Source organism: Dendrobates tinctorius, unplaced genomic scaffold, assembly GCF_039654945.1.
Source record: "Dendrobates tinctorius isolate UK_male_01 unplaced genomic scaffold, ASM3965494v1 ptg000095l, whole genome shotgun sequence".
In the NCBI taxonomy this organism is placed as follows: domain Eukaryota; kingdom Metazoa; phylum Chordata; class Amphibia; order Anura; family Dendrobatidae; genus Dendrobates; species Dendrobates tinctorius.
In genome coordinates, this window is record NW_027361763.1 from 18,718,235 (window position 1) to 18,745,763 (window position 27,529).

General features: G+C 48.8%; 1 protein-coding gene across 10 annotated transcripts in view; it reads left to right on the forward strand.

Annotated features, from left to right (window-relative positions):
• SLC4A11 (solute carrier family 4 member 11) overlaps window positions 1–27,529 on the forward strand; it is a 115,365-nt gene that overhangs the window by 72,933 nt on the left and 14,903 nt on the right. For all 10 annotated transcript variants that reach the window (XM_073586761.1, XM_073586763.1, XM_073586767.1 and 7 more), the window contains 7 exons: window positions 3,048–3,132; window positions 5,046–5,171; window positions 9,123–9,236; window positions 9,511–9,643; window positions 10,646–10,719; window positions 20,521–20,728; window positions 21,000–21,106. In XM_073586761.1, coding sequence (XP_073442862.1) covers window positions 3,048–3,132; window positions 5,046–5,171; window positions 9,123–9,236; window positions 9,511–9,643; window positions 10,646–10,719; window positions 20,521–20,728; window positions 21,000–21,106 — 847 coding nt within the window. The remainder of the gene's footprint in view (window positions 1–3,047; window positions 3,133–5,045; window positions 5,172–9,122; window positions 9,237–9,510; window positions 9,644–10,645; window positions 10,720–20,520; window positions 20,729–20,999; window positions 21,107–27,529) is intronic.

Consider the following 27,529-nt stretch of genomic DNA (forward strand, 5'->3'; position numbering starts at 1 on the left):
GAATATAACTACTATAATACTGCTCCTATGTACAAGAATATAACTACTATAATACTGCCCCTATGTACAAGAATATAACTACTATGATACTGCCCCCTATGTACAAGAATATAACTACTATAATACTGCTCCTTTGTACAAGAATATAACTACTATAATAATGCTCCTATGTACAAGAATATAACTACTATAATACTGCTCCTATGTACAAGAATATAACTACTATAATACTGCTCCTTTGTACAAGAATATAACTACTATAATACTGCTCCCTATGTACAAGAATATAACTACTATAATACTGCTCCTATGTACAAGAATATAACTACTATAATACTGCTCCTATGTACAAGAATATAACTACTATAATACTGCCCCTATATACAAGAATATAACTACTATAATACTGCCCCAATATACAAGAATATAACTACTATAATACTGCCCCAATATACAAGAATATAACTACTATAATACTGCCCCAATATACAAGAATATAACTGCTATAATACTGCTCGTATGTACAAGAATATAACTACTATAATACTGCTCGTATGTACAAGAATATAACTACTATAATACTGCCCCTATGTACAAGAATACAACTACTATAATACTGCTCCTATGTACAAGAATATAACTACTATAATACTGCTCCTTTGTACAAGAATATAACTACTATAATACTGCTCCTATGTACAAGAATATAACTACTATAATACTGCCCCTATGTACAAGAATATAACTACTATAATACTGCCCCTATGTACAAGAATATAACTACTATAATACTGCTCCTATGTACAAGAATATAACTACTATAACACTGCCCCTATGTACAAGAATATAACTACTATAATACTGCCCCTATGTACAAGAATATAACTACTATAATACTGCTCCTATGTACAAGAATATAACTACTATAATACTGCCCCTATGTACAAGAATATAACTACTATATTACTGCCCCTGTAGATGAGAATCTGGGCTCTCCCTCTCTGCTATAAGCACTGGTCGGTCCCCGGCGCTGGCTGTGCACAGGCTATGAACGCTGCACATTGGTGTATTTCATGCTTTGGGCTGTTGCGTTTCATCCCATGTAATATAAACCTATGTTTACCTCTGCGTGTTCTGCTTCCTGACGCAGCAGCCGCTCCTTTCCTTGTTGTTCATTACCGCCATCCATGCGGCTGTCGGCATTGCTTGGACTGATGGTTGTGCGCCCCTCGCCTTGATGACATGCGGGCAGCCATGAGCGTCTCACACTGGGACTGACGCTCTGTGGACTGTTTCTCGGTTTTGTGTGATTGTGATCCTGCACTTTGCTGTTCGCTGCTTCAGTCGCAGATCCGTTGCCTCCATTGCCTTGTGTAATATGGCTTTCTCTAGGAGTTTCTGTTCACTGACAACAATCAGTGCTCGTAGTAGTACAAATTTTTTTTTATCAACAACACAAAAAATAGAGGAAAATTGCATATAATTTCACACAACCCTAAAAATGGGTTGCGCCTTTAATTGAAAAAAAACAAAAAACTGCAGTCACTTCCTATAACCATCAACAAGCTTCTTGCACCTCTCACCTGGAATTTTGCTCCACTCTTCTTGCAAACCTCACCAGGTCTCTGATATTTCACCTTCTCCCAACCGCAATTGTAAGATCTCTCCACAGGTGCTCAATAGGATTTAGATCCAGACTCATTGGTCACTTCAGAACTCTCCAGCACTTTGTTTCCATCCATTTCTGGGGCTTCTTGAAGTATGTTTGGGGGTCATTATCCTGCTGGAAGATCCACGACCTAGGAAGAAAACCCAGCTTTCTGACACTGGGCACTTACATTGGGACCCAAAATCCTTTTAGTAATCTTCAGATAACATGATGCTTTGCACACAGTCAAGGCACCCAGTACAAGAGGCAGCAAAGCTACTCCAAAACATCTTTGACCCACCACCATATTTGACTGTAGGTACTGTGTTCTTATATTTGCAGGCCTGTTGCTGTTTTCAATGAACAGTAGAATGATGCACTTAACCAAAAAAAACGCTCTCTTGGTCTCCCCTGTCCACAATACTCTTTCCCAGAAATATTTTGGCTTGCTGACATACATTTTGGCAAACTGCAGTCTGGATTTGTGTCCGGCAGCAGTGGGGTCCTCTTGGGTCTCCTACCATAGTGCTTCGTTTCATTCAAATGCCTACAGACAATTTGCGCTGACACTGAAGCATCCTGCTGTGCAGGACAGCTTGAGTTTCTTTGGACCTTGATTGGGGCTTCAAATCCACCAACTGGACCATCGATTTTTCTCTGCCGTCCACGTCCCAGGGAGTCTAGCTTTAGTGACATGGGTAGTAAACTTCTTGATTATCTTGTGCACTGTTTTAAGGAACATCAAGATCTCTGGAGATGGCCTTGAAACCTTGAGATTGTTCATGTGTTTCTTCAATTGTGGTTCTCAAGTTCTCAGATAGTTCTCTTCTCCTCTTTCTGTTCTCCATGCTTAGTGTGGCACACACAATGCAAAGATTGTCAACTTCTCCCCTTTTTATCTGGTTTCAGGTGTGATTTTCATATTGCCCACACCTGTTACTAGGTGAGTGTGAACGAGCATCACATGCTTGAAACAACAAAGTTTTTTACCCACAATTTTGTCCAGCCCATTTTTGAGTGTTGTGTGAAATTATGTCCAATTTGCTTTTTTTGTGTTGTTCCAATACGCACAAAGGAAATAAACATGTCTCTAACAAATCATGTGTTATTGCAATGATTTTCTGCGAGAAATACTTATTTTTTTGGAATAATTTAGGGGGTGCCCACACTTTCGGCTATGACTGTGCTTCCTGTTCAGCCCGTATTAAGGTGGTCCGTTTCCATCATCCGTTCCCTGTGTGATGGCATATGCCGAGACCCCCATAGATCTCAGTGACCGTGATTGGTGTTGCATAGCGTTCGTCATTCTGCCTCTGCTGTGGTGACGTCTCGTGTGAGATTTTAGGGCTTGTGGGGTCGTCACTGCCGGACCCTCATACTGTTCCCTTCTTCTCTGCAGTTAAAGGAATTCTTAAATATTGGAAAGGGAATTTTCGATGATATCGCACGCAGGCTGCCCGTCTACCACCTGGATTTCACAGACGGTAAGATTCGCTCACTTACTCTCCCAGAACCCAGGAGGTCGTACCGCGGGAGAGCAGAGAAGAGGCGTTGACCGTGAGTCATGCGGTCTGGAAAATGTCTTGTACAGCCCCCGAGTAGCGTAGTATGGCCACCATGGAGGCGCTGGGGCAGGGATCCTGGTCACCCCAACACCTCCTGGGCAATGTTACCCCCAAGTCTCGGAATTATGTTCCCTTGTATGAATACTGAGCTACATGAAATGAATATTACCGTTCAGTGATGCATCAAATTGGCTATAATGCTGCCAAATGCCCTACAATTCACAGCGCAAAGTGGCATTCAAGGAGTAAGGGTTATTGTTTATGTCCCTGGTGGTCTAGTACAGGGGGTGGGGGGGTTAATGTGAGGCTCATACAGATGTGCCTGTCTGCCTCTGAATCGCTCTGCCTGATCTCAATCTGCCTGATCTCGGAGAGGAGAGTTTAGGGAGTCAGGATCTTGGTCTCTTCATACAGCTGTAATATTAGACCTGCAGATCGTAATGACTAGTGATGAGCGAGCGTCCTCACATAAGGTGTTATCTGAGCACGCTCGCTCATCGCTAGCTTTCCCCGGCAGTAATGATATGACCCAGTTACTGCTATGAGCCGCAGCTCCTGGATGCGGCCGGCGCTGTCCGAAGCGGTAATGATTCTCCTCACCTGCCTCTTGGTGTCCTTAATCCCCCCAGGCTCTACAGACCCCTCATATGCACTCGCACAATAATACTCTAATAATCCTCCAAGCCATAACAGCGCACATTGTCCTCCGGGAGCCATTATAGAGTGGTGTGACCGAGGGCCTCTGCTGCGAGGACGCGGTGCTCCACGTCAGGTCATCCATCTCCTGCGCTCCTGCATGGCGGTGGAAACTGGATGGGGCTATTGTCAGTGAAAGGTGTCACCATATTGGGGGGATTGTATTAGATCTACTCCAAAGATATTATTTGTTATTTAAACGTATGTTATGGAGGTATCACAAGTCAAGACGTTTTCTCTCCATCTCCAGACATCGCTCTATCTTAGTCTTTCTCCCCCATACTTCTCTGTCTTTCTCTATCTCCAGTTTCTTTTTCTTTCCTTTTTAGTTCTTTGTTCTTTCAGTCTCTTTTCGCCGCCTTCTCTGTGTGTGTTCCCCCGCCGTCCCTTCTCTGTGTTCCCCCGCCGTCCCTTCTCTGTGTTCCCCCGCCGTCCCTTCTCTGTGTTCCCCCGCCGTCCCTTCTCTGTGTTCCCCCGCCGTCCCTTCTCTGTGTTCCCCCGCCGTCCCTTCTCTGTGTTCCCCCGCCGTCCCTTCTCTGTGTTCCCCCGCCGTCCCTTCTCTGTGTTCCCCCGCCGTCCCTTCTCTGTGTTCCCCCGCCGTCCCTTCTCTGTGTTCCCCCGCCATCCCTTCTCTGTGTGTTTTCCCCCGCCGCCTTTTCTCTGCCGCCTTCTCCTTTTCTGTGTTCCCCCGCCGCCTTTTCTCTGCCGCCTTCTCCTTTTCTGTGTGTTCCCCCGCCGCCTTTTCTCTGCCGTCTTCTCCTTTTCTGTGTGTTCCCCCGCCGCCTTTTCTCTGCCGCCTTCTCCTTTTCTGTGTGTTCCCCCACCGCCTTTTCTCTGCCGTCTTCTCCTTTTCTGTGTGTTCCCCCGCCGCCTTTTCTCTGCCGCCTTCTCCTTTTCTGTGTGTTTCCCTCGCCGTCTTTTCTCTGCCGCCTTCTCCTTTTCTGTATGTTTCCTTCGCCGCCTTCTGTTTCCCCCCCGCCGCCTCCTCTCGTTTTCCGCCGCCCTGTAGGTATCATTCTTTTTATACTCTTATTCTTCTGCACCTTTTATACCATTACTATACGGTATCATTATGAATCTTTTACCTCCGGTCCCAGCAGTAACTCCAGGCTTTGTTGCTCTACTTTACTCCGCAGGCATTATCGGAAAGAACAAGGCCATCGGAAAGTACACTACAACTGCGATTTTCTTGTACTTTGCTTGCCTCCTGCCTTCTATCGCCTTTGGCTCTTTGAATGATGAAAACACTCGCGGGGTGATTGGTAAGATTTTCTTTGAAGATCATTTGTTTTGCATCTATCAACTTGGAAGAGATTAACCAGGTGGGTAGCATCGGTGCTACTTACGTCTGTACTTCTGGGATGTGTGGTCGTGTAGACGGTGCCTCCTTTGTGCTGACTGTGTACACATGGAGATGCGTTGCTTGCCTGGATTCTGAATGTGGTGACTGTGATCTTCCATTGACTTGGTGATTCTGGCCGTGGTGTGCCCATCAGACAGACCGCAATATTCCTCTTTACCCCCAGTACAATGTGAGTTGTAGGACTTTTCACGTAGACAGGGCGTCTCTGAATCCAGGCGAGCTACAGATCACTGCCCTGTCTGCTCAACCACAGTTTTTGGGGTTATGGAGTACGTTTCGCAGCTGCTGCTTCCTCATGAGCTCTGGTTCCTCCATTAAGACACAAGTTTGGGCTCTCTTCCTTACTGACTGTCAAAGAATTGCATATAATGTTTAGTCTGTGTAAATTTCAATGGTGGTGTACAAGGATCAGTACCCCTAGTGCTAGAGGGTCGTTAGTAGTCATATACTGGTATCTAACGATCCGTGTCCCTATCAGGTTGATAGTAGTCATGTACTGGTGTGTGTGGCTCAGTGCCCCTAGTGGTGAAGGTCAGTAGTAGTCATGTACTGGTGTGTGTGGCTCAGTGCCCCTAGTGGTGAAGGTCAGTAGTAGTCATGTACTGGTGTGCGTGGATTAGTGCCCCTAGTGGTGGTCAATAGTAGTCATGTACTGGTGTTGGTGGATACTGGCCCCTAGTGGTGGAGGTCAGTAGTAGTCATGTACTGGTGTGCGTGGATTAGTGCCCCTAGTGGTGAAGGTCAGTAGTAGTCATGTATTGGTGTGGGTGGATACTGGCCCCTAGTGGTGAAGGTCAGTAGTAGTCATGTACTGGTGTGCGTGGATTAGTGCCCCTAGTGGTGGTCAGTAGTAGTCATGTATTGGTGTGCGTGGATACTGGCCCCTAGTGGTGGAGGTCAGTAGTAGTCATGTACTGGTGTGCGTGGATTAGTGCCCCTAGTGGTGGAGGTCAGTAGTAGTCATGTACTGGTGTGCGTGGATCAGTGCCCCTAGTGGTGGTCAGTAGTAGTCATGTACTGGTGTGTGTGGATCAGTGCCCCTAGTGGTGGAGGTCAGTAGTAGTCATGTAATAATATGCATGGATTAGTGCCACAAGTGGTAGTGGGTCAGTAGTAATGTACGGGTATATACTTAGTCATATACTGGTACATGAGGATCGGCGCCTCCTAGTGCTAGTGGGTCGGTAGTAGTCATGTACTGGTATGCATAGATCAGTGTCACTAGTGGGGGTCATTAGTAGTCATATACTTGTATATAAGGATCAGTGCCCCCTAGTGATCGTGGTCATTATTGGGAAGTGAGTGTAAATGCATTTTGAAATTTGTCCATTTCTGACGGTGTAGAGCTGAACATCTGTTTCTAAAGTCAACCAGCAGAATTTTGGATAGGTAAAGAAAAGACTTGAAATAATGGAAGACTGATAAAATTAAAATGCTTCATTATATAACAGTGTAATTGTTGATAATATTGCTGTCTTCATGAGCTCCCTATCAGCATGGCTTCTATTATGTACTTTTGTCTTTATGTACAGCCTGTTTTTTTTTTTTTTTTTTCTACCCTCCTTGAAAGAGTACATGCTTTCTCCCCTGTCCATAATATGGCCTGACTTCTCTTTTATTAATATAGGTTAGATATTTGTATCAAGAGTATTGCTGTCTTCATGGGCTCATATATCTGCACAGCTTCCATCCTGTACTTTTTTTTTTTTTTCTTTTCTCCATCCTGTGTTTTAGCCAACCTGTTTTCTCTACTCTCTGAGACTGTACATGCTTTCTCCCCTCTCTGTTCTGGAAATGTCTCTACTACTCCTCCCCACTCCCTGTTTCTGTCTTTACACAAACTCTGCAGCAGCAAAATGGTAATGATTATTTAAATAGATGTTAAACTTTACTCTCTGATTTTTCAGAGATGGAGTGAGTGATTTTGGAGATTTAGTGATTTGCAGAGAAGTTCAGACTTAATTTAATTAGTCAGGTCCAGAAATATTTGGACAGTGACCGAACCTTCATGATTTGAGCTCTGCAAGACGCTATTTTGCTATTTTGTACGTAAAATGAAACCGCTGAGATCCAATTGAAGTTGAGACTTTGAGGTTTTATTAAAGAGGTCGTGAGGTTTTATTAAAGAGGTCGTGTAAAAATTATCATGTGACACATTTAAGAATTGTAGCCATTTTCCTACAAGCCTCCTCATTTCAGGGACTCAAAAGTAATTGGACAAATTAACGTCATCCTAAATAAAGTGTTCATTTTTAATACTTTTGTCAATAATCTTTTGCAGCAATGGCGGCCTGACATCTGGAGAGGCCATGGCCGTCACTATTGCTTGTGTCCTCCGGGGTGAGGCTTTGCCACCCTTACTGCAGATGACTTCAGTTGTTGCTTGTTTGTGGCTCTTCTTTGCCTTCAGCCTGTGAAATGCGGCTCGCTGGACTGAGGTCTGGTGATGACTCGTCCATTGCAGGGCATTCCACTTCTTTGCTTTCGCAGGATGTTTTGGGTCATTGTCCATCTGTCCTGTGAAGTGGCGTCCAATCAACTTTGCTGCATGTGGTTGAATCTGTGCCGAAAGTATCACCCTTTGCACACCGGATTCATCCTGCCGCTTCTGTCTTTAGTCACATCAATAACCACTAGTGTCTCGGTGCCATTGGAAGCCATGCATGTCCGCGCTGACACAGTGCCTCCACCATGTGTTACAGAGGGTGTGCTATGCTTTGGATCAGGAGCCAGTCCAAGTCTTCTCCAGACTTTCTTCTTCCCGTAATTCTAGTACAGGTTGATCTTTGTTTTGCTTGAACTCTCGGTATTTGCTCTCGTGAAGTCTTCTCTTTATGGTAGACGTAAATCCTCAGACACCGGCCTCCTGTAGAGTGGTCTCCACTTGGCTAGATGTTGTGAAGGAGTTTTTCTTCTTTGTGGAAAGGATTCTGCTATCATCCACCACTGTTGTCTTCCTGGACAACCAGGTCTTTTTGTGTTCCCAAGCTCACCAGTGCACTTTTATTTTGCAGAATGTGCCAAAATTGTTGATTCGGCCACTTATAACTTATTTCTGATCTCTCTGATGGATTTCTTCTTTTTTATTTTTTTCGGTCTAATGATGGTCTACTTCACTTCCATTGAGAGGTCCTTTGACCACATGTTGTGGGTTCACAGCAGTAGCTTGCAAATGCCACACCTGGAAACAGTTCCAGACCTTTTACCTGCTTAACTGATGACAACATATTGTGGGTTCACAGCAATAGCTTCCAAATGCAAATGCCACACCTGGAATCAGACCCAGACTTTCTACCTGCTTAACTGATGACCACATGTTATGGGTTCACAGCAATAGCTTCCAAATGCAAATGCCTCACCTGGAATCAGCTCCGGACCTTTTACCTGCTTAAGGGATGATGGACTAATGAGGGAATAGCCCATCCTGCCCATTAAAGAGCAGCTGAGATAATTGTTCAATTACTTTTGGTCCCTTGAAAAAGACAGCTACATATGAAGGAGCAGTAATTCTTAAACCCTTCCTCGAGTTAGGATGTGATTACAGCTGAGAGTCGGCACTTTAAGCGCAGATTAATTCTAGAACTGTCCTCACTATGTTTTGGTAAACAGCTAAAATACCAAAAATTGGTCACTGTCCAAATATTTCTGGACCTAACTGTATATCATCATGGAGGACAAAAGTTGATGGGTGACCCACTTGCTAGATCTTATCTCTGTTTTATTGATGTGTTTATTTGCATATTTTTTGTTATTTTGGGCTTTTATTTTTTTGTAAATGTTTTTTTTTTTGTGTTTTACATATATATATCTTGAAATGTGTACTCAACACCATGTTCACATCTCGTTCCAGATGTGCAGAAGACTATTATTGGTCAGGGCATTGGGGGGGTGATATACGCCGTCCTCGCCGGGCAGCCTCTGGTGGTATTATTGACGACGGCACCCTTGGCTATATATATCAAAGGTAGGTGTGCGCACGCAGCTTCCGGCATTGTAGACTTCAGCACACTGTGATCATAAACTTGCCACACTGCCGCGCTCTGCAAGACCTGGAACTAACGGCATGAACGTGAATGACGGCATTGCCGGCATCCTCCACCAAAATAAGATCAAGGAAAGACGAGACCTTAGTGAACTCCTTCACCATAACCTATTTCTCAGCATTGCACCATGCCCCCCCGTGTCATGTGCTCATAGTCCGGGAGTGGAGTGTAACCCCCAGTCTCCTCTCCCCGCAGTTATCGTTGGCATCTGTGATGACTACGACCTGGACTTTAAAGCTTTCTACGCCTGGACGGGGCTGTGGAATAGCTGCTTCCTGATCCTTTACTCTCTGTTCAATTGTAGCATGCTCATGAAGCTCTTCAAGAGGTAACGGATTATTAATAATGATGATAAATAATCAGAATTATGGAATATTGTTCTTTCAATTATTGAAGCCTCCATTTTTCTAGGCCTTTATTGTGGTGGTCTATACTAGGCAGTGTGTAGGTGGGATCCAGCTCTTGTTCATTTGGATGAGACTGGGCAGTGGTAAAGGGCGCTGCTAAAAACTGTACCCATGGTGCACTATGGCAGAATAGTGAGCGCAGCTCTGGGGTATAATACAGGATGTAACTCTGCATCAGTAATGTATGTACACAGTGACTGCACCAGCAGAATAGTGAGTGCAGCTCTGGAGTATAATACAGGCTGTAACTCAGGATCAGTAATGTAATGTATGTACACAGTGACTGCACCAGCAGAATAGTGAGTGCAGCTCTGGAGTATAATACAGGCTGTAACTCAGGATCAGTAATGTAATGTATGTACAGTGCACAGTGACTGCGCCAGCAGAATAGTGAGTGCAGCTCTGGAGTATAATACAGGCTGTAACTCAGGATCAGTAATGTAATGTATGTACAGTGCACAGTGACTGCACCAGCAGAATAGTGAGCGCAGCTCTGGGGTATAATACAGGATGTAACTCTGCATCAGTAATGTATGTACACAGTGACTGCACCAGCAGAATAGTGAGTGCAGCTCATGTACACAGTAACTGCACCAGCAGAATAGTGAGTGCAGCTCTGGAGAATAATACAGGATGTAACTCTGGATCAGTAATGTAATGTCTGTACACAGTGACTGCACCAGCAGAATAGTGAGTGCAGCTCTGGAGTATAATACAGGATGTAACTCTGGATCAGTAATGTAATGTCTGTACACAGTGACTGCACCAGCAGAATAGTGAGTGCAGCTGTGGGGTATAATACAGGATGTTACTCAGGATCAGTAATGTAATGTATGTACACAGTGACTGCACCAGCAGAATAGTGAGTGCAGCTCTGGAGTATAACACAAGAGGTAATACTGGGTTTGTTCTCCCTTCCTCAGGTCGACAGAAGAGATAATCGCCCTTTTTATATCCATGACATTTGTGCTCGATGCGCTGAAGGGAATGATCAAAAGTAAGTCCTCCGTATTTATAACCTGGGTGACAGCGTGCGGGAACAATGCGGTGACTGTGCGGCTATAATAAGGCTCCACTGTATAATTGTCGGGGTGAAAACCACTTGGTGTTGTCTGATATGTTGGAGGGGCTTCGGGTCCTCTGGAAATAGCAGCCTTTTCTGACTTTTACGAGGAGTCCTGTGATCGGGGGGATTCTGATCTCCGGTCACACTAGTCAGCTGCTTAGACCCGCGAGCGGAGGAGAGCTGTGTTGTCCCCGACTGATCCCGCGCCTGTCATGAGAGAGTACATCGCGTTTCGTTCCCATTAGTTATGCACTGGAGTATAATCTGTTGCTCCCTGTTACCAGCCTCATATTCGCATAGACTTGGTACCTTCATCTGCGGCACCCCAGCTGTTGTGAAACTACAACTCCCAGCATGACAGCAGCTATCAGGTCATGCTGGGGATTGTGGTTCCACAGCATTGGATGCTGATCTGTGTCATAAATAGTAGTGTAATCTATCATTCTCTGTTATCAGCCATATATATATATATTTTTGGGGGGCATTTCTATTAACCCCTGGGTGTCCTTTCCTATGATTATTGGATGCAGATCATACGGCGACTTCACTTCTCCTGCAGTAGTAGTAGTAGCCCCAGAGGTCGGATCTTTCCACGTTAGTTAGCACATCTCGGCCCCTTGATGCTGCTTATTGGGGGGGAGCTGCAGGAAGCTGCGGACATCTGGCTGTATAAAATAGACCTCTCTCCCAGTAACACCTGCTCTGCGCCTTCCCCCAGTCCTGCTCTCACCAGTCTCCATCACATAAAGGAAAAAACACAAGGAAACGCGTCGCTTTGAGCCCATTGTCTGCCACAGATGTGGACAACTGTAGATCCTCACACCGACCACCTAGGTCACAGTCATCCTTTACTTTCACACCTTTGACCTCTGTGTAGCAAACTATCAACGCGTTTCAGTCTCTGCTTCCAAAATGTGCCGTCACCTCCAAGTGTCATCGGTTTTCATTCGCCACTCACAAAGTAGCTGTCACCTCCGAGTGTCAATGTGGCCTCCATCAAATGTTATCTGTGCCCATTACATCAAGGAAATGCTTTAGTCCATGCCGGCTGCTACTACTCGATCCCCTCATTGTCCACCTATGCCATAGTTAATCTCTGGTGTGTGTGTACTGAACTGAACCATTGTGTGTGTGCTGAACCATTATCGGTTAATTCAAGTCCCTGCTTTATATAGTGATCAACTTGTTTCCCTCCCTGTAGTAGTTTTCTCAAATTACCAACGCATTTCAATCTTTGCTAATAGTCACATTAAATCATAAAGGCACGTCTGTCCCTCCTTCCAGAACAGTGCTCAAATTATCAAACCTTTCATTACCTCTTTTTAGCGAATAGTCCTCAGCTTGCCCTAAACGCGTTTCAGCTCTTCCACCTTTTCAATGTTGGTTTCAAATTATCAGTGTATTTCTATCCATGACAAAATGTTAAATTCAGTGCGTTTTAATCCCCTTTCCAGTAGAGCGCTCATCTCAGATTATCAACGCGTTTCACTCCGCACTCCGTACACCTCGTACATACACACGGCAACTTACCTGCATCCAGCACAGTAGCATCCTGCATACACTGAGGCCCCAATCATGTGACCCCCCTGACTCCCACCCCCCCCTCCTGTGACCTCATCACAGGTCCTGTGCGCACATAACAGCCATCGCGCGCTTCCACCTGCCTCAGGGAGTGAGACATGTGGTGCACCGCGGTCCGCAGATACCTGCCTCAGGGGCTGCGTGTTTGAGACCTCTGGTCTAGATAGGACAGGAAAGATATTGTCTGCAATCACGCAAAAAACCCTAAGAAAAATGCAACACGTCTGATATGCAAAAATACTGAGGCCACATGACCTCTCCACCACTAGATCAGAATTCTGGTATGAACTGGAAGCAAAACAAAAGATACTGATGTAACAGGGGACTAGCAATACTGAACAGACTGACATAAGCTGTGGCTACACTCGTAGCTCCACACACCTCGTACACACGGGGCTCCGCTCCATACACCTCGTACACACGGGTTTCCGGTCCATACACCTCGTACACGCACGGCTCTGCTCCGTACACCTCGTGTACACACACGCACGGCTCTGCTCCGTACACCTCGTGTACACACACGCACGGCTCTGCTCCGTACACCTCGTGTACACACACGCACGGCTCTGCTCCGTACACCTCGTGTACACACACGCACGGCTCTGCTCCGTACACCTCGTGTACACGCACGGCTCTGCTCCGTACACCTCGTGTACACACACGCACGGCTCTGCTCCGTACACCTCGTGTACACACACGCACGGCTCTGCTCCGTACACCTCGTGTACACACACGCACGGCTCTGCTCCGTACACCTCGTGTACACACACGCACGGCTCTGCTCCGTACACCCACGCACGGCTCTGCTCCGTACACACACACACACACACACACACACACACACACTGCTCTGCTCCGTACACCCTCGTACACACACACACACACACACGGCTCTGCTCCGTACACCCTCGTACACACACACACACACACACGGCTCTGCTCCGTACACCTCGTACACACACACACACACACACACGGCTCTGCTCCGTACACCTCGTATACACACACACACACACACACACGGCTCTGCTCCGTACACCTCGTACACACACACACACACACACACACACACGGCTCTGCTCCGTACACATCGTACACACACACACACACACACACACACACACACACACGGCTCTGCTCCGTACACCTCGTGTACACACACACACACGGCTCTGCTCCGTACACCTCGTACACACACACACACACACACGGCTCTGCTCCGTACACCTCGTACACACACACACACGCGGCTCTGCTCCGTACACCTCGTACACACACACACGCGGCTGCGCTCTGTACACCTCGTACACACACACACGCGGCTGCGCTCTGTACACCTCGTACACACACACACACGCGGCTGCGCTCTGTACACCTCGTACACACACACACACGCGGCTGCGCTCCGTACACCTCGTACACACACACACACGCGGCTGCGCTCCGTACACCTCGTACACACACACACGCGGCTGCGCTCCGTACACCTCGTACACACACACACGCGGCTGCGCTCCGTACACCTCGTACACACACACACGCGGCTGCGCTCCGTACACCTCGTACACACACACACACGCGGCTGCGCTCCGTACACCTCGTACACACACACACACGCGGCTGCGCTCCGTACACCTCGTACACACACACACACGCGGCTGCGCTCCGTACACCTCGTACACACACGCGGCTGCGCTCCGTACACCTCGTACACACACGCGGCTGCGCTCCGTACACCTCGTACACACACGGCTGCGCTCCGTACACCTTGTACACATACACACACACACGCGGCTGCGCTCTGTACACCTCGTACACACACACACGCGGCTGCGCTCCGTACACCTCGTACACACACGCGGCTGCGCTCCGTACACCTCGTACACACACGGCTGCGCTCCGTACACCTCGTACACACACGGCTGCGCTCCGTACACCTTGTACACATACACACACACACGCGGCTGCGCTCCGTACACCTCGTACACACACACACGCGGCTGCGCTCCGTACACCTCGTACGCACACACACGCGGCTGCGCTCCGTACACACACACACACACGCGGCTGCGCTCCGTACACCTCGTACACACACACACACGCGGCTGCGCTCCGTACACCTCGTACACACACACACACACGGCTGCGCTCCGTACACCTCGTACACACACACACACGGCTGCGCTCTGTACACCTCGTACACACACACACACACGGCTGCGCTCCGTACACCTCGTACACACACACACACACGGCTGCGCTCCGTACACCTCTTACACAGACACACACATGGCTCTGCTCCGTACACCTCGTACACACACGGCTGCGCTCCGTACACCTCTTACACACACACAGACACACACACACGTTCCGTACACCTCGTGTACACACACACACGGCTGCGCTCCGTACACCTCGTACACACACACACACACACACACACGGCTGCGCTCCGTACACCTCTTACACACACACAGACACACACACACGTTCCGTACACCTCGTGTACACACACACACACACACACGGCTGCGCTCCGTACACCTCGTACACACACACACACACACGGCTGCGCTCCGTACACCTCGTACACACACACACGGCTGCGCTCCGTACACCTCGTACACACACACACGGCTGCGCTCCGTACACCTCGTACACACACACACACACACACGGCTGCGCTCCGTACACCTCGTACACACACACACACACACGGCTGCGCTCCGTACACCTCGTACACACACACACACACGGCTGCGCTCCGTACACCTCGTACACACACACACACACGGCTGCGCTCCGTACACCTCGTACACACACACACACACACACGGCTGCGCTCCGTACACCTCGTACACACACACACACACACGGCTGCGCTCCGTACACCACACACACACACACACACACACACACACACGGCTGCGCTCCGTACACCTCGTACACACACACACACTGCTGCGCTCCGTACACCACACACACACACACACTGCTGCGCTCCGTACACCACACACACACACACACACACACACACACACACACGGCTGCGCTTCGTACACACGCGTGCACACACGGCTGCGCTCTGTACCCCTCGTGTACACACACACACACACACGGCTGCGCTCCGTACACCCACACACGGCTGCGCTCCGTACACCTCGTACACACACACACACGGCTGCGCTCCGTACACCTCGTGTACACACACACGGCTGCGCTCCGTACACCTCGTACACACACACACGGCTGCGCTCCGTACACCTCGTACACACACACACGGCTGCGCTCCGTACACCTCGTACACACACACACGGCTGCGCTCCGTACACCTCGTACACACACACACGGCTGCGCTCCGTACACCTCGTACACACACACACGGCTGCGCTCCGTACACCTCGTACACACACACACGGCTGCGCTCCGTACACCTCGTACACACACACACGGCTGCGCTCCGTACACCTCGTACACACACACACGGCTGCGCTCCGTACACCTCGTACACACACACACGGCTGCGCTCCGTACACCTCGTACACACACACGGCTGCGCTCTGTACACCTCGTACACACACACACGCGGCTGCGCTCTGTACACCTCGTACACCTCGTACACACACGCGGCTGCGCTCCGTACACCTCGTACACACACGCGGCTGCGCTCCGTACACCTCGTACACACACGGCTGCGCTCCGTACACCTTGTACACATACACACACACACGCGGCTGCGCTCTGTACACCTCGTACACACACACACGCGGCTGCGCTCTGTACACCTCGTACACACACACACGCGGCTGCGCTCCGTACACCTCGTACACACACACACGCGGCTGCGCTCCGTACACCTCGTACACACACACACGCGGCTGCGCTCCGTACACCTCGTACACACACACACGCGGCTGCGCTCCGTACACCTCGTACACACACGCGGCTGCGCTCCGTACACCTCGTACACACACGCGGCTGCGCTCCGTACACCTCGTACACACACGGCTGCGCTCCGTACACCTCGTACACACACGGCTGCGCTCCGTACACCTTGTACACATACACACACACACGCGGCTGCGCTCTGTACACCTCGTACACACACACACGCGGCTGCGCTCCGTACACCTCGTACACACACACACGCGGCTGCGCTCCGTACACCTCGTACACACACACACGCGGCTGCGCTCCGTACACCTCGTACACACACACACGCGGCTGCGCTCCGTACACACACACACACACGCGGCTGCGCTCCGTACACCTCGTACACACACACACACGCGGCTGCGCTCCGTACACCTCGTACACACACACACACACGGCTGCGCTCCGTACACCTCGTACACACACACACACACGGCTGCGCTCCGTACACCTCGTACACACACACACACACGGCTGCGCTCCGTACACCTCGTACACACACACACACACACGGCTGCGCTCCGTACACCTCGTACACACACACACACACGGCTGCGCTCCGTACACCTCTTACACAGACACACACATGGCTCTGCTCCGTACACCTCGTACACACACGGCTGCGCTCCGTACACCTCTTACACACACACAGACACACACACACGTTCCGTACACCTCGTGTACACACACACACGGCTGCGCTCCGTACACCTCGTACACACACACACACACACACACACGGCTGCGCTCCGTACACCTCTTACACACACACAGACACACACACACGTTCCGTACACCTCGTGTACACACACACACACACACACGGCTGCGCTCCGTACACCTCGTACACACACACACACACACACACACACGGCTGCGCTCCGTACACCTCGTACACACACACACGGCTGCGCTCCGTACACCTCGTACACACACACACGGCTGCGCTCCGTACACCTCGTACACACACACACACACACGGCTGCGCTCCGTACACCTCGTACACACACACACACACACGGCTGCGCTCCGTACACCTCGTACACACACACACACACACGGCTGCGCTCCGTACACCTCGTACACACACACACACACACACGGCTGCGCTCCGTACACCTCGTACACACACACACACACACACACGGCTGCGCTCCGTACACCTCGTACACACACACACACACACACGGCTGCGCTCCGTACACCACACACACACACACACACACACGGCTGCGCTCCGTACACCTCGTACACACACACACACGGCTGCGCTCCGTACACCACACACACACACACACACTGCTGCGCTCCGTACACCACACACACACACACACACACACACACACACGGCTGCGCTTCGTACACACGCGTGCACACACGGCTGCGCTCTGTACCCCTCGTGTACACACCCACACACGGCTGCGCTCCGTACACCCACACACGGCTGCGCTCCGTACACCCACACACGGCTGCGCTCCGTACACCCACACACGGCTGCGCTCCGTACACCCACACACGGCTGCGCTCCGTACACCCACACACGGCTGCGCTCCGTACACCCACACACGGCTGCGCTCCGTACACCCACACACGGCTGCGCTCCGTACACCTCGTACACACACACACGGCTGCGCTCCGTACACCTCGTACACACACACACGGCTGCGCTCCGTACACCTCGTACACACACACACGGCTGCGCTCCGTACACCTCGTACACACACACACACACACGGCTGCGCTCCGTACACCTCGTACACACACACACACACACACACACGGCTGCGCTCCGTACACCTCGTACACACACACACACACACACGGCTGCGCTCCGTACACCTCGTACACACACACACACACGGCTGCGCTCCGTACACCACACACACACACACACACGGCTGCGCTCCGTACACCTCGTACACACACACACACACACGGCTGCGCTCCGTACACCACACACACACACACACACACTGCTGCGCTCCGTACACCACACACACACACACACACACACACACACACGGCTGCGCTTCGTACACACGCGTGCACACACGGCTGCGCTCTGTACCCCTCGTGTACACACACACACACGGCTGCGCTCCGTACACACACACACGGCTGCGCTCCGTACACCCACACACGGCTGCGCTCCGTACACCCACACACGGCTGCGCTCCGTACACCCACACACGGCTGCGCTCCGTACACCCACACACGGCTGCGCTCCGTACACCCACACACGGCTGCGCTCCGTACACCCACACACGGCTGCGCTCCGTACACCCACACACGGCTGCGCTCCGTACACCCACACACGGCTGCGCTCCGTACACCCACACACGGCTGCGCTCCGTACACCTCGTACACACGGCTGCGCTCCGTACACCTCGTACACACACACGGCTGCGCTCCGTACACCTCGTACACACACACGGCTGCGCTCCGTACACCTCGTACACACACACGGCTGCGCTCCGTACACCTCGTACACACACACGCGCGGCTGCGCTCCGTACACCTCGTACACACACACGCGCGGCTGCGCTCCGTACACCTCGTACACACACACGCGCGGCTGCGCTCCGTACACCTCGTACACACACACGCGCGGCTGCGCTCCGTACACCTCGTACACACACACGCGCGGCTGCGCTCCGTACACCTCGTACACACACACGCGCGGCTGCGCTCCGTACACCTCGTACACACACGCGGCTGCGCTCCGTACACCTCGTACACACACGCGGCTGCGCTCCGTACACCTCGTACACACACGCGGCTGCGCTCCGTACACCTCGTACACACACACACGCGGCTGCGCTCCGTACACCTCGTACACACACACACGCGGCTGCGCTCCGTACACCTCGTACACACACGCACGCGGCTGCGCTCCGTACACCTCGTACACACACGCACGCGGCTGCGCTCCGTACACCTCGTACACACACGCACGCGGCTGCGCTCCGTACACCTCGTACACACACGCACGCGGCTGCGCTCCGTACACCTCGTACACACACGCACGCGGCTGCGCTCTGTACACCTCGTACACACACACGGCAACTTACCTGCATCCAGCACAGCAGCATCCTGCATACACTGAGGCCCCAATCATGTGACCCCATGACTCCTCCCCCTCCTGTGACCTCATCACAGGTCCTGTGCGCACAGAACAGCCATCACGCATCCACCTGCCTCAGGGAGTGAGACATGTGGTGCACCGCGGGCCGCAGATGCCTGCCTCAGGGGCTGCGTGTTTGAGACCTCTGGTCTAGATAGGACAGGAAAGATATTGTCTGCAATCACGCAAAAAACCCTAAGAAAAATGCAACACGTCTGATATGCAAAAATACTGAGGCCACACGACCTCTCCACCACTAGATCAGAATTCTGGTATTAACTGGAAGCAAAACAAAACTGATGTAACAGGGGACTAGCAATACTGAACAGACTGACATAAGCTGTGGCATATGGAATGGGGTCCAGCACTGGTCCCAGCAGGGGACAATGCTGAACCCACACAGCAAAGCAGAAAGCAGAGAAAGACAAAAACTGGATCAAATGCAAAAAGATTCCAGCAACCAAATAACTTATCTGAACGATGCAGGACCAAGCAGGGGACAAGCGGACTTCAAAATGCACAGGAAGAAAACCAAATCACCAGCAACAGCTGAGGGAAACTTGCTCACTTAAATCCTCCCAGTCTGTAACACCTGACCTCCAATCATCCTCTTCAGGTGATTGACTTCTGTCAACCCGACCAGCTCCATTACCCACAGCAACCACCAGAGGGAGCCCAAACTCAGAAGTCAGGTCCAAAGTGTTCACAACATAAATGCATTTTAGTCCCTCCTTCCATAGCAGTGCGTATCTCAAATTATTAAAACATTTCAGTTCCTCCTTTTACCAATGGTCATTTTTAAATCCGTATCTTGTGCTCAACGCATTTTGGCTCGTCTGCCTTTCAATATGTTCTCAAATTACTAATGCTTTTCAGTTCTTCACCGAATCTTAAATTCATTGCATTTCATTCCCCTTTCAAGCAGAGTGCCCATCTCAGAAGATCAACGCCTTTAAGTCCTTTATTTCAATAGCTCTCGTCTACCGGACATTGGGTCACCATGTTTACTCTCTCCACCTCCGTTTCTTCCTTTCTTGATCTGCGGGAGCCTGAGTGATAGCCGATTCTCACGGGACTATGTTCTTCTCTTACAGTTTTCAATAAGTGTCACGAGGAGAATTCGGGCTTGCCGCTGTATCGGATCAATGGCTCCTCGTCTCCTCTGAACTTCCTGAACGCCACCCTGAACGGCACCTTAGTGTTCCAGGACACTCAGCACGGGAAGGAGTCCGCCGTCCTCAGCTTGCTGCTGATGTTCGGGACCGTGTGGCTTGGATACACATTGTACCAGTTCAAGAAGAGGTCGGTGACGAGCCTTCCAGGAGATCGTTGGGGGGGGGGGGGGTCTATTTTGTATTTCAATCAATCACCATTTTCAGTGAATGGACAAATTCTCTGCTGATGAGAAAATCTAGTACAAAGCTGCAATACCACTTCCAACCTGTGGACGCGTGGGGCGCTGTTTTCTGAATTAACCACAGCCTTTGAATCATTGCAGAAGTTCATATAGAAATGAAACGTTTATTATGTAAATGTGCGAGATGCAAGATATTGATATATGCCTGTATTACAGCCCCTACCTGCACGCCAGAGTCCGGGAACTGCTCTCCGACTGCGCGCTGCCTATATCTGTCCTGACCTTCTCCACCGTGGGGTCGTACTTCTTCCAGGATATACGCAGTAAGTTGGCCGGTCAATCCTCACTCGTGTTGACATAACAGTAGCTGGCCGTAAAGGTTAGCGGCTGAGCCCCGACCCCGCGGCAGCTGCGGATTTATGTTCTAATTAAAGGGGATTAAATATCCTTGTATGCCAATTTTTCATCATCAAATAAGCCGTTCCCCCGGGGCTTCCAAATGTTCTGTGAGCACTGTACATCCAGCAGCCGGGAAGAGGGATGTATCGTATGCCACAGTTATGTGATACGTACAAGGAAGTGTTATAGTAGTTACATTCTTGTACATAGGAGCAGTATTATAGTAGTTATATTCTTGTACATAAGGGGCAGTATTATAGTAGTTATATTCTTGTACATAAGGGGCAGTATTATAGTAGTTATATTCTTGTACATAAGGGGCAGTATTATAGTAGTTATATTCTTGTACATAGGAGCAGTATTATAGTAGTTATATTCTTGTATATAGGGAGCAGTATTATAGTAGTTATATTCTTGTACATAGGGACAGTATTATAGCAGTTATATTCTTGTACATAGGAGCAGTATTATAGTAGTTATATTCTTGTACACAGGGGCAGTATTATAGTAGTTACAGTGGGGCAAAAAAGTATTTAGTCAGTCAGCAATAGTGCAAGTTCCACCACTTAAAAAGATGAGAGGCGTCTGTAATTTACATCATAGGTAGACCTCAACTATGGGAGACAAACTGAGAAAAAAAATCCAGAAAATCACATTGTCTGTTTTTTTTTCATTTTATTTGTATATTATGGTGGAAAATAAGTATTTGGTCAGAAACAAGCAATCAAGATTTCTGGCTCTCACAGACCTGTAACTTCTTCTTTAAGAGTCTCCTCTTTCCTCCACTTTTTTGCCCCACTGTATATTCTTGTATATAGGGAGCAGTATTATAGTAGTTATATTCTTGTACATAGGGACAGTATTATAGCAGTTATATTCTTGTACATAGGGGCAGTATTACAGTACTTATATTCTTGTACATAGGAGCAGTATTATAGTAGTTATATTCTTGTACATAGGGAGCAGTATTATAGTAGTTATATTCTTGTACATAGGGGGCAGTATTATAGTAGTTATATTCTTGTACATAGGGGCAGTATTATAGTAGTTATATTCTTGTACATAGGAGCAGTATTACAGTACTTATATTCTTGTACATAGGAGCAGTATTACAGTACTTATATTCTTGTACATAGGAGCAGTATTATAGTAGTTATATTCTTGTACATAGGGAGCAGTATTATAGTAGTTATATTCTTGTACATAGGGGGCAGTATTATAGTAGTTATATTCTTGTACATAGGGGCAGTATTATAGTAGTTATATTCTTGTACATAGGAGCAGTATTACAGTACTTATATTCTTGTACATAGGAGCAGTATTACAGTACTTATATTCTTGTACATAGGAGCAGTATTATAGTAGTTATATTCTTGTACATAGGGAGCAGTATTATAGTAGTTATATTCTTGTACATAGGGGGCAGTATTATAGTAGTTATATTCTTGTACATAGGGGCAGTATTATAGTAGTTATATTCTTGTACATAGGAGCAGTATTACAGTACTTATATTCTTGTACATAGGAGCAGTATTACAGTACTTATATTCTTGTACAAAGGAGCAGTATTATAGTAGTTATATTCTTGTACATAGGGACAGTATTATAGTAGTTATGTTCTTGTACATAGAGGCAGTATTATAGTAGTTATGTTCTTGTACATAGGAGCAGTATTAGAGCAGTTATATTCTTGTACATAGGAGCAGTATTATAGTAGTTATATTCTTGTACATAGGGACAGTATTATAGTAATATTCTTGTACATAGGGACAGTATTATAGTAGTTATGTTCTTGTACATAGAGGCAGTATTATAGTAGTTATATTCTTGTACATAGGAGCAGTATTAGAGCAGTTATATTCTTGTACATAGGAGCAGTATTATAGTAGTTATATTCTTGTACATAGGGACAGTATTATAGTAATATTCTTGTACATAGGGACAGTATTATAGTAGTTATGTTCTTGTACATAGAGGCAGTATTATAGTAGTTATATTCTTGTACATAGGGGCAGTATTATAGTAGTTATATTCTTGTACATAGGAGCAGTATTATAGTAGTTATATTCTTGTACATAGGAGCAGTATTATAGTAGTTATATTCTTGTACATAGGGACAGTATTATAGTAGTTATGTTCTTGTACATAGAGGCAGTATTATAGTAGTTATATTCTTGTACATAGGAGCAGTATTAGAGCAGTTTAATACTGCTCCTATGTACAAGAATATAACTGCTCTAATACTGCTCCTATGTACAAGAATATTAGTAGTTATATTCTTGTACATAGGGACAGTATTATAGTAATATTCTTGTACATAGGGACAGTATTATAGTAGTTATGTTCTTGTACATAGAGGCAGTATTATAGTAGTTATATTCTTGTACATAGAGGCAGTATTATAGTAGTTATATTCTTGTACATAGAGGCAGTATTATAGTAGTTATATTCTTGTACATAGGAGCAGTATTAGAGCAGTTATATTCTTGTACATAGGAGCAGTATTATAGTAGTTATATTCTTGTACATAGGGACAGTATTATAGTAATATTCTTGTACATAGGGACAGTATTACAGTAGTTATGTTCTTGTACATAGAGGCAGTATTATAGTAGTTATATTCTTGTACATAGGGGCAGTATTATAGTAGTTATATTCTTGTACATAGGAGCAGTATTATAGTAGTTATAGTCTTGTACATAGGGGCAGTATTATAGTAGTCCTTTTATTAGTGCTCTGATTATTATTTTTCTCCATTCTCTGTTCATGCTTCTACTCTTTCATTTTCTGGTAATGCTGAGTAAACACCAATAAGTTACGGTCCCTTTAAAGGAATCTGTTCCCCCTGGGACGTATATGACCATTTATTAATATGGGCATACAGGTGATGGACTAGTGTAACATGTCCTACTTGTCCTCCTCAGGTTAATGGTCTTGTTACTGTGAAGTGTTTTGTCTTTATGTTAATGATTGCGGTGCTGTAAGAAATCCCTGCCCCCTGTCTTCGTTATAATACTACCCCCTCCCACCAGCGTCAGTTATGGCCCCGGAATCCTGCGCATGCGTCCTGCACTCCCTCAGAGATACATACCTCATCCTCCCTTCTATGGGCATGCATTCAGGGATCTTCTGCGCATGCGACTTCCGCTGCAGTGTGCGCCCTGATAATGTGCTCTCCCCACTTCCTCCCTGTATAGTCATCGCCATGGTTCCTAGCAATGACTGTGCCGGTAGGAAGTGGGGAGAGCATCTTATCGGCGCGCATTCCGGAGGTCACAGTGACTCGCCTGCGCAGAAGATCCCTGAATGCAGCGCTCACAGAGCGGAGGATGTAATCAGGACAGGAGGCAGGTATTTCTTACAGCACCGCACGCCCCGGAGCCTGGAAGAAATCATTAGCATAAAGACAGAATATAACATTTCTCAGTAGCAAGACCATTAATAGGAGGCAGACAGGTAGGACCAGAGTAACGTTTCTATCACCTGTATGACCATATTAATTAATGATATATATTTGGTGGGGGGGGGGGACATATTCCTTTTAAAGTGGTTTTCTGGAACTTTTTTTTTTGCTCTGGGCCCAAGATCTAACAGGTCGGTAGTTGCTTTCTACGTGCCCAATACCGATCTCTGCCAGCCCCTGACGTGGATTCAGCTAGTTCTACTGACGTCACATTGACAGAGCCGCTCTGACAGGGCGTGACTGGCAACGTCTTCCTGATTGACAGCCGGATCCCCACTGCCTAACTGCGGGAAGTTGTCTGTCAATCAGAAGGACGTGGACAGAGCAGAGTGGAAAAGCTACTTTTGACATGGTGCTGCTGAACCGCCGGCAGTGGCTGCTCTGCGCCACTAATTAAGAAAAAAAAGTCCTGGGAAAGCTCTTTCAGTCTCGTGTCATCTTGCGCAGACTCCGGATACGTAAACCCTCGTTACAGGGACCATTTTTTTACCTTGCGTGGTAAATCCATGCCGTGACTCCTGGTCGCTGGCCGGTGTGAATTCTTATCACTCGCCGCCACGGACGCACATCCGTAGAATTCCAAGCGTCCACCTTTATTTTGCAGGGTTCCATGAGAATCCTTTGACGAAAGCGATTCCTCAAATTCAAACCCCCAAAAATTTTTAGTTGTTCACACTAAATAACAGGAAGAGAAATCAATCTCTCCGCCTGCAGATGTTCGGGACGCGCGTCGTGGGCTAATGCTTTCCACATTTGGCCTCTGCCCGGCCACCTCCATACTCGGGGGTGATGGGAACGGATTCAGATCAGTTTGGCAAAAAGGAGAGACCTTTCCTCCCCAGGAAGACCCAGCTGGAAGAGCCAAGAATTCTCTCTATCCTCCGGTGATGTCAGCAGTTTGATGGAAACGAATAGATCATCGCTGCTGTCATTCACCACTCGACAAGATCGGACAAAACATTTATTTCTTTTTTTTTTTTAAAATTTTTTTTTGTATATTATTTTGTTCATTCAAGACACAGGAAACAACAGATTGTGATAGAATACTTTTATATTTTAGTCTTTTTTTTCTTTTTTTTTTGTTTCTAGTCCTTTTTAAATGCAGCCAGCAGTGTAAAGCATGGGGGACTTCACCTTTAAAAATACTTCTTTCCCTACGCAGAATGGAGGTTTTAGAAGCTTCTGGTCAAATTGGTTTTTGGTGTCATGGATCAAAGCAGGGGTTTTATGAGTGGGTTATGGGCGCTACCTTGAGCTTTTTGTATGAGTCCTGAGAAAAACTACAGATTTGATGCCCATAAAATGAGTCCTCCATCTTTAGAAGCTGCTGGAGTTCCCCAAAGTTAATTTCTACCATGTTTTGGTGGTTCCCTTGTCTGCAAAGTTTGATAACGGACTCTGGATATATTTGATAATGAGAATATCCTCCATGGAGAGTGATAGAAATTCTCTTGCCAGGTGATACCACTATATACTTTTTTTTTTAAAACTGATCGCTATTTTTCACTGGTACCTTTTGAAAAGAAGTTAGAAAAATTCTGGCGCAGTAAATAAATTATGTCCCAAGTGTCCGCTGCGCGATACCTGAATGTCTAAATGCTCTTGTCTGAGTGGTCTTTTGAGTCTTGTACGTGACGTTTCCTTCAATCCTCAGTCTGCTACAAAGTCTGACAATGCGCAGGAAAGGGGAGTGGCTGGCGCATGCTCAGGGAAGGGGAGTGGCTGGTGCACAGAAGGGGAGTGGCTGGTGCATGCTCAGGGAAGGGGAGTGGCTGGTGCATGCTCAGGGAAGGGGAGTGGCTGGTGCATGCTCAGGGAAGGGGAGTGGCTGGTGCATGCTCAGGGAAGGGGAGTAGCTGGTGCACAGAAGGGGAGTGGCTGGTGCATTCTCAGGGAAGGGGAGTTGCTGGTGCACAGAAGGGGAGTGGCTGGCGCATGCTCAGGGAAGGGGAGTGGCTGGCGCATGCTCAGGGAAGGGGAGTGGCTGGCGCATGCTCAGGGAAGGGGAGTGGCTGGCGCATGCTCAGGGAAGGGGAGTGGCTGGCGCATGCTCAGGGAAGGGGAGTGGCTGGCGCATGCGCAGGGAAGGGGAGTGGCTGGCGCATGCGCAGGGAAGGGGAGTGGCTGGCGCATGCGCAGGGAAGGGGAGTGGCTGGCGCATGTGCAGGGAAGGGGTGTGGCTGGTGCACAGAAAGGGAGTGGCTGTCGCATGCTCAAGGAAGGGAGTGGCTGGTGCACAAAAGGGGAGTGGCTGGTGCATGCTCAGGGAAGGGGAGTGGCTGGTGCATGCTCAGGGAAGGGGAGTAGCTGGTGCACAGAAGGGGAGTGGCTGGTGCATGCTCAGGGAAGGGGAGTTGCTGGTGCACAGAAGGGGAGTGGCTGGCGCATGCTCAGGGAAGGGGAGTGGCTGGCGCATGCTCAGGGAAGGGGAGTGGCTGGCGCATGCTCAGGGAAGGGGAGTGGCTGGCGCATGCTCAGGGAAGGGGAGTGGCTGGCGCATGCTCAGGGAAGGGGAGTGGCTGGTGCATGCTCAGGGAAGGGGAGTGGCTGGCGCATGCTCAGGGGAGTGGCTGGCGCATGCTCAGGGAAGGGGAGTGGCTGGTGCATGTGCAGGGAAGGGGAGTGGCTGGTGCATGTGCAGGGAAGGGGAGTGGCTGGTGCATGTGCAGGGAAGGGGAGTGGCTGGTGCATGTGCAGGGAAGGGGAGTGGCTGGCGCATGTGCAGGGAAGGGGTGTGGCTGGTGCACAGAAAGGGAGTGGCTGTCGCATGCTCAAGGAAGGGAGTGGCTGGTGCACAAAAGGGGAGTGGCTGGTGCATGTGAAGGGGAGAGCGGGTGCAGCGTAGCGTAGAGGCAGGGGTAGCATGTCTTCTTTTTGTCCAGCG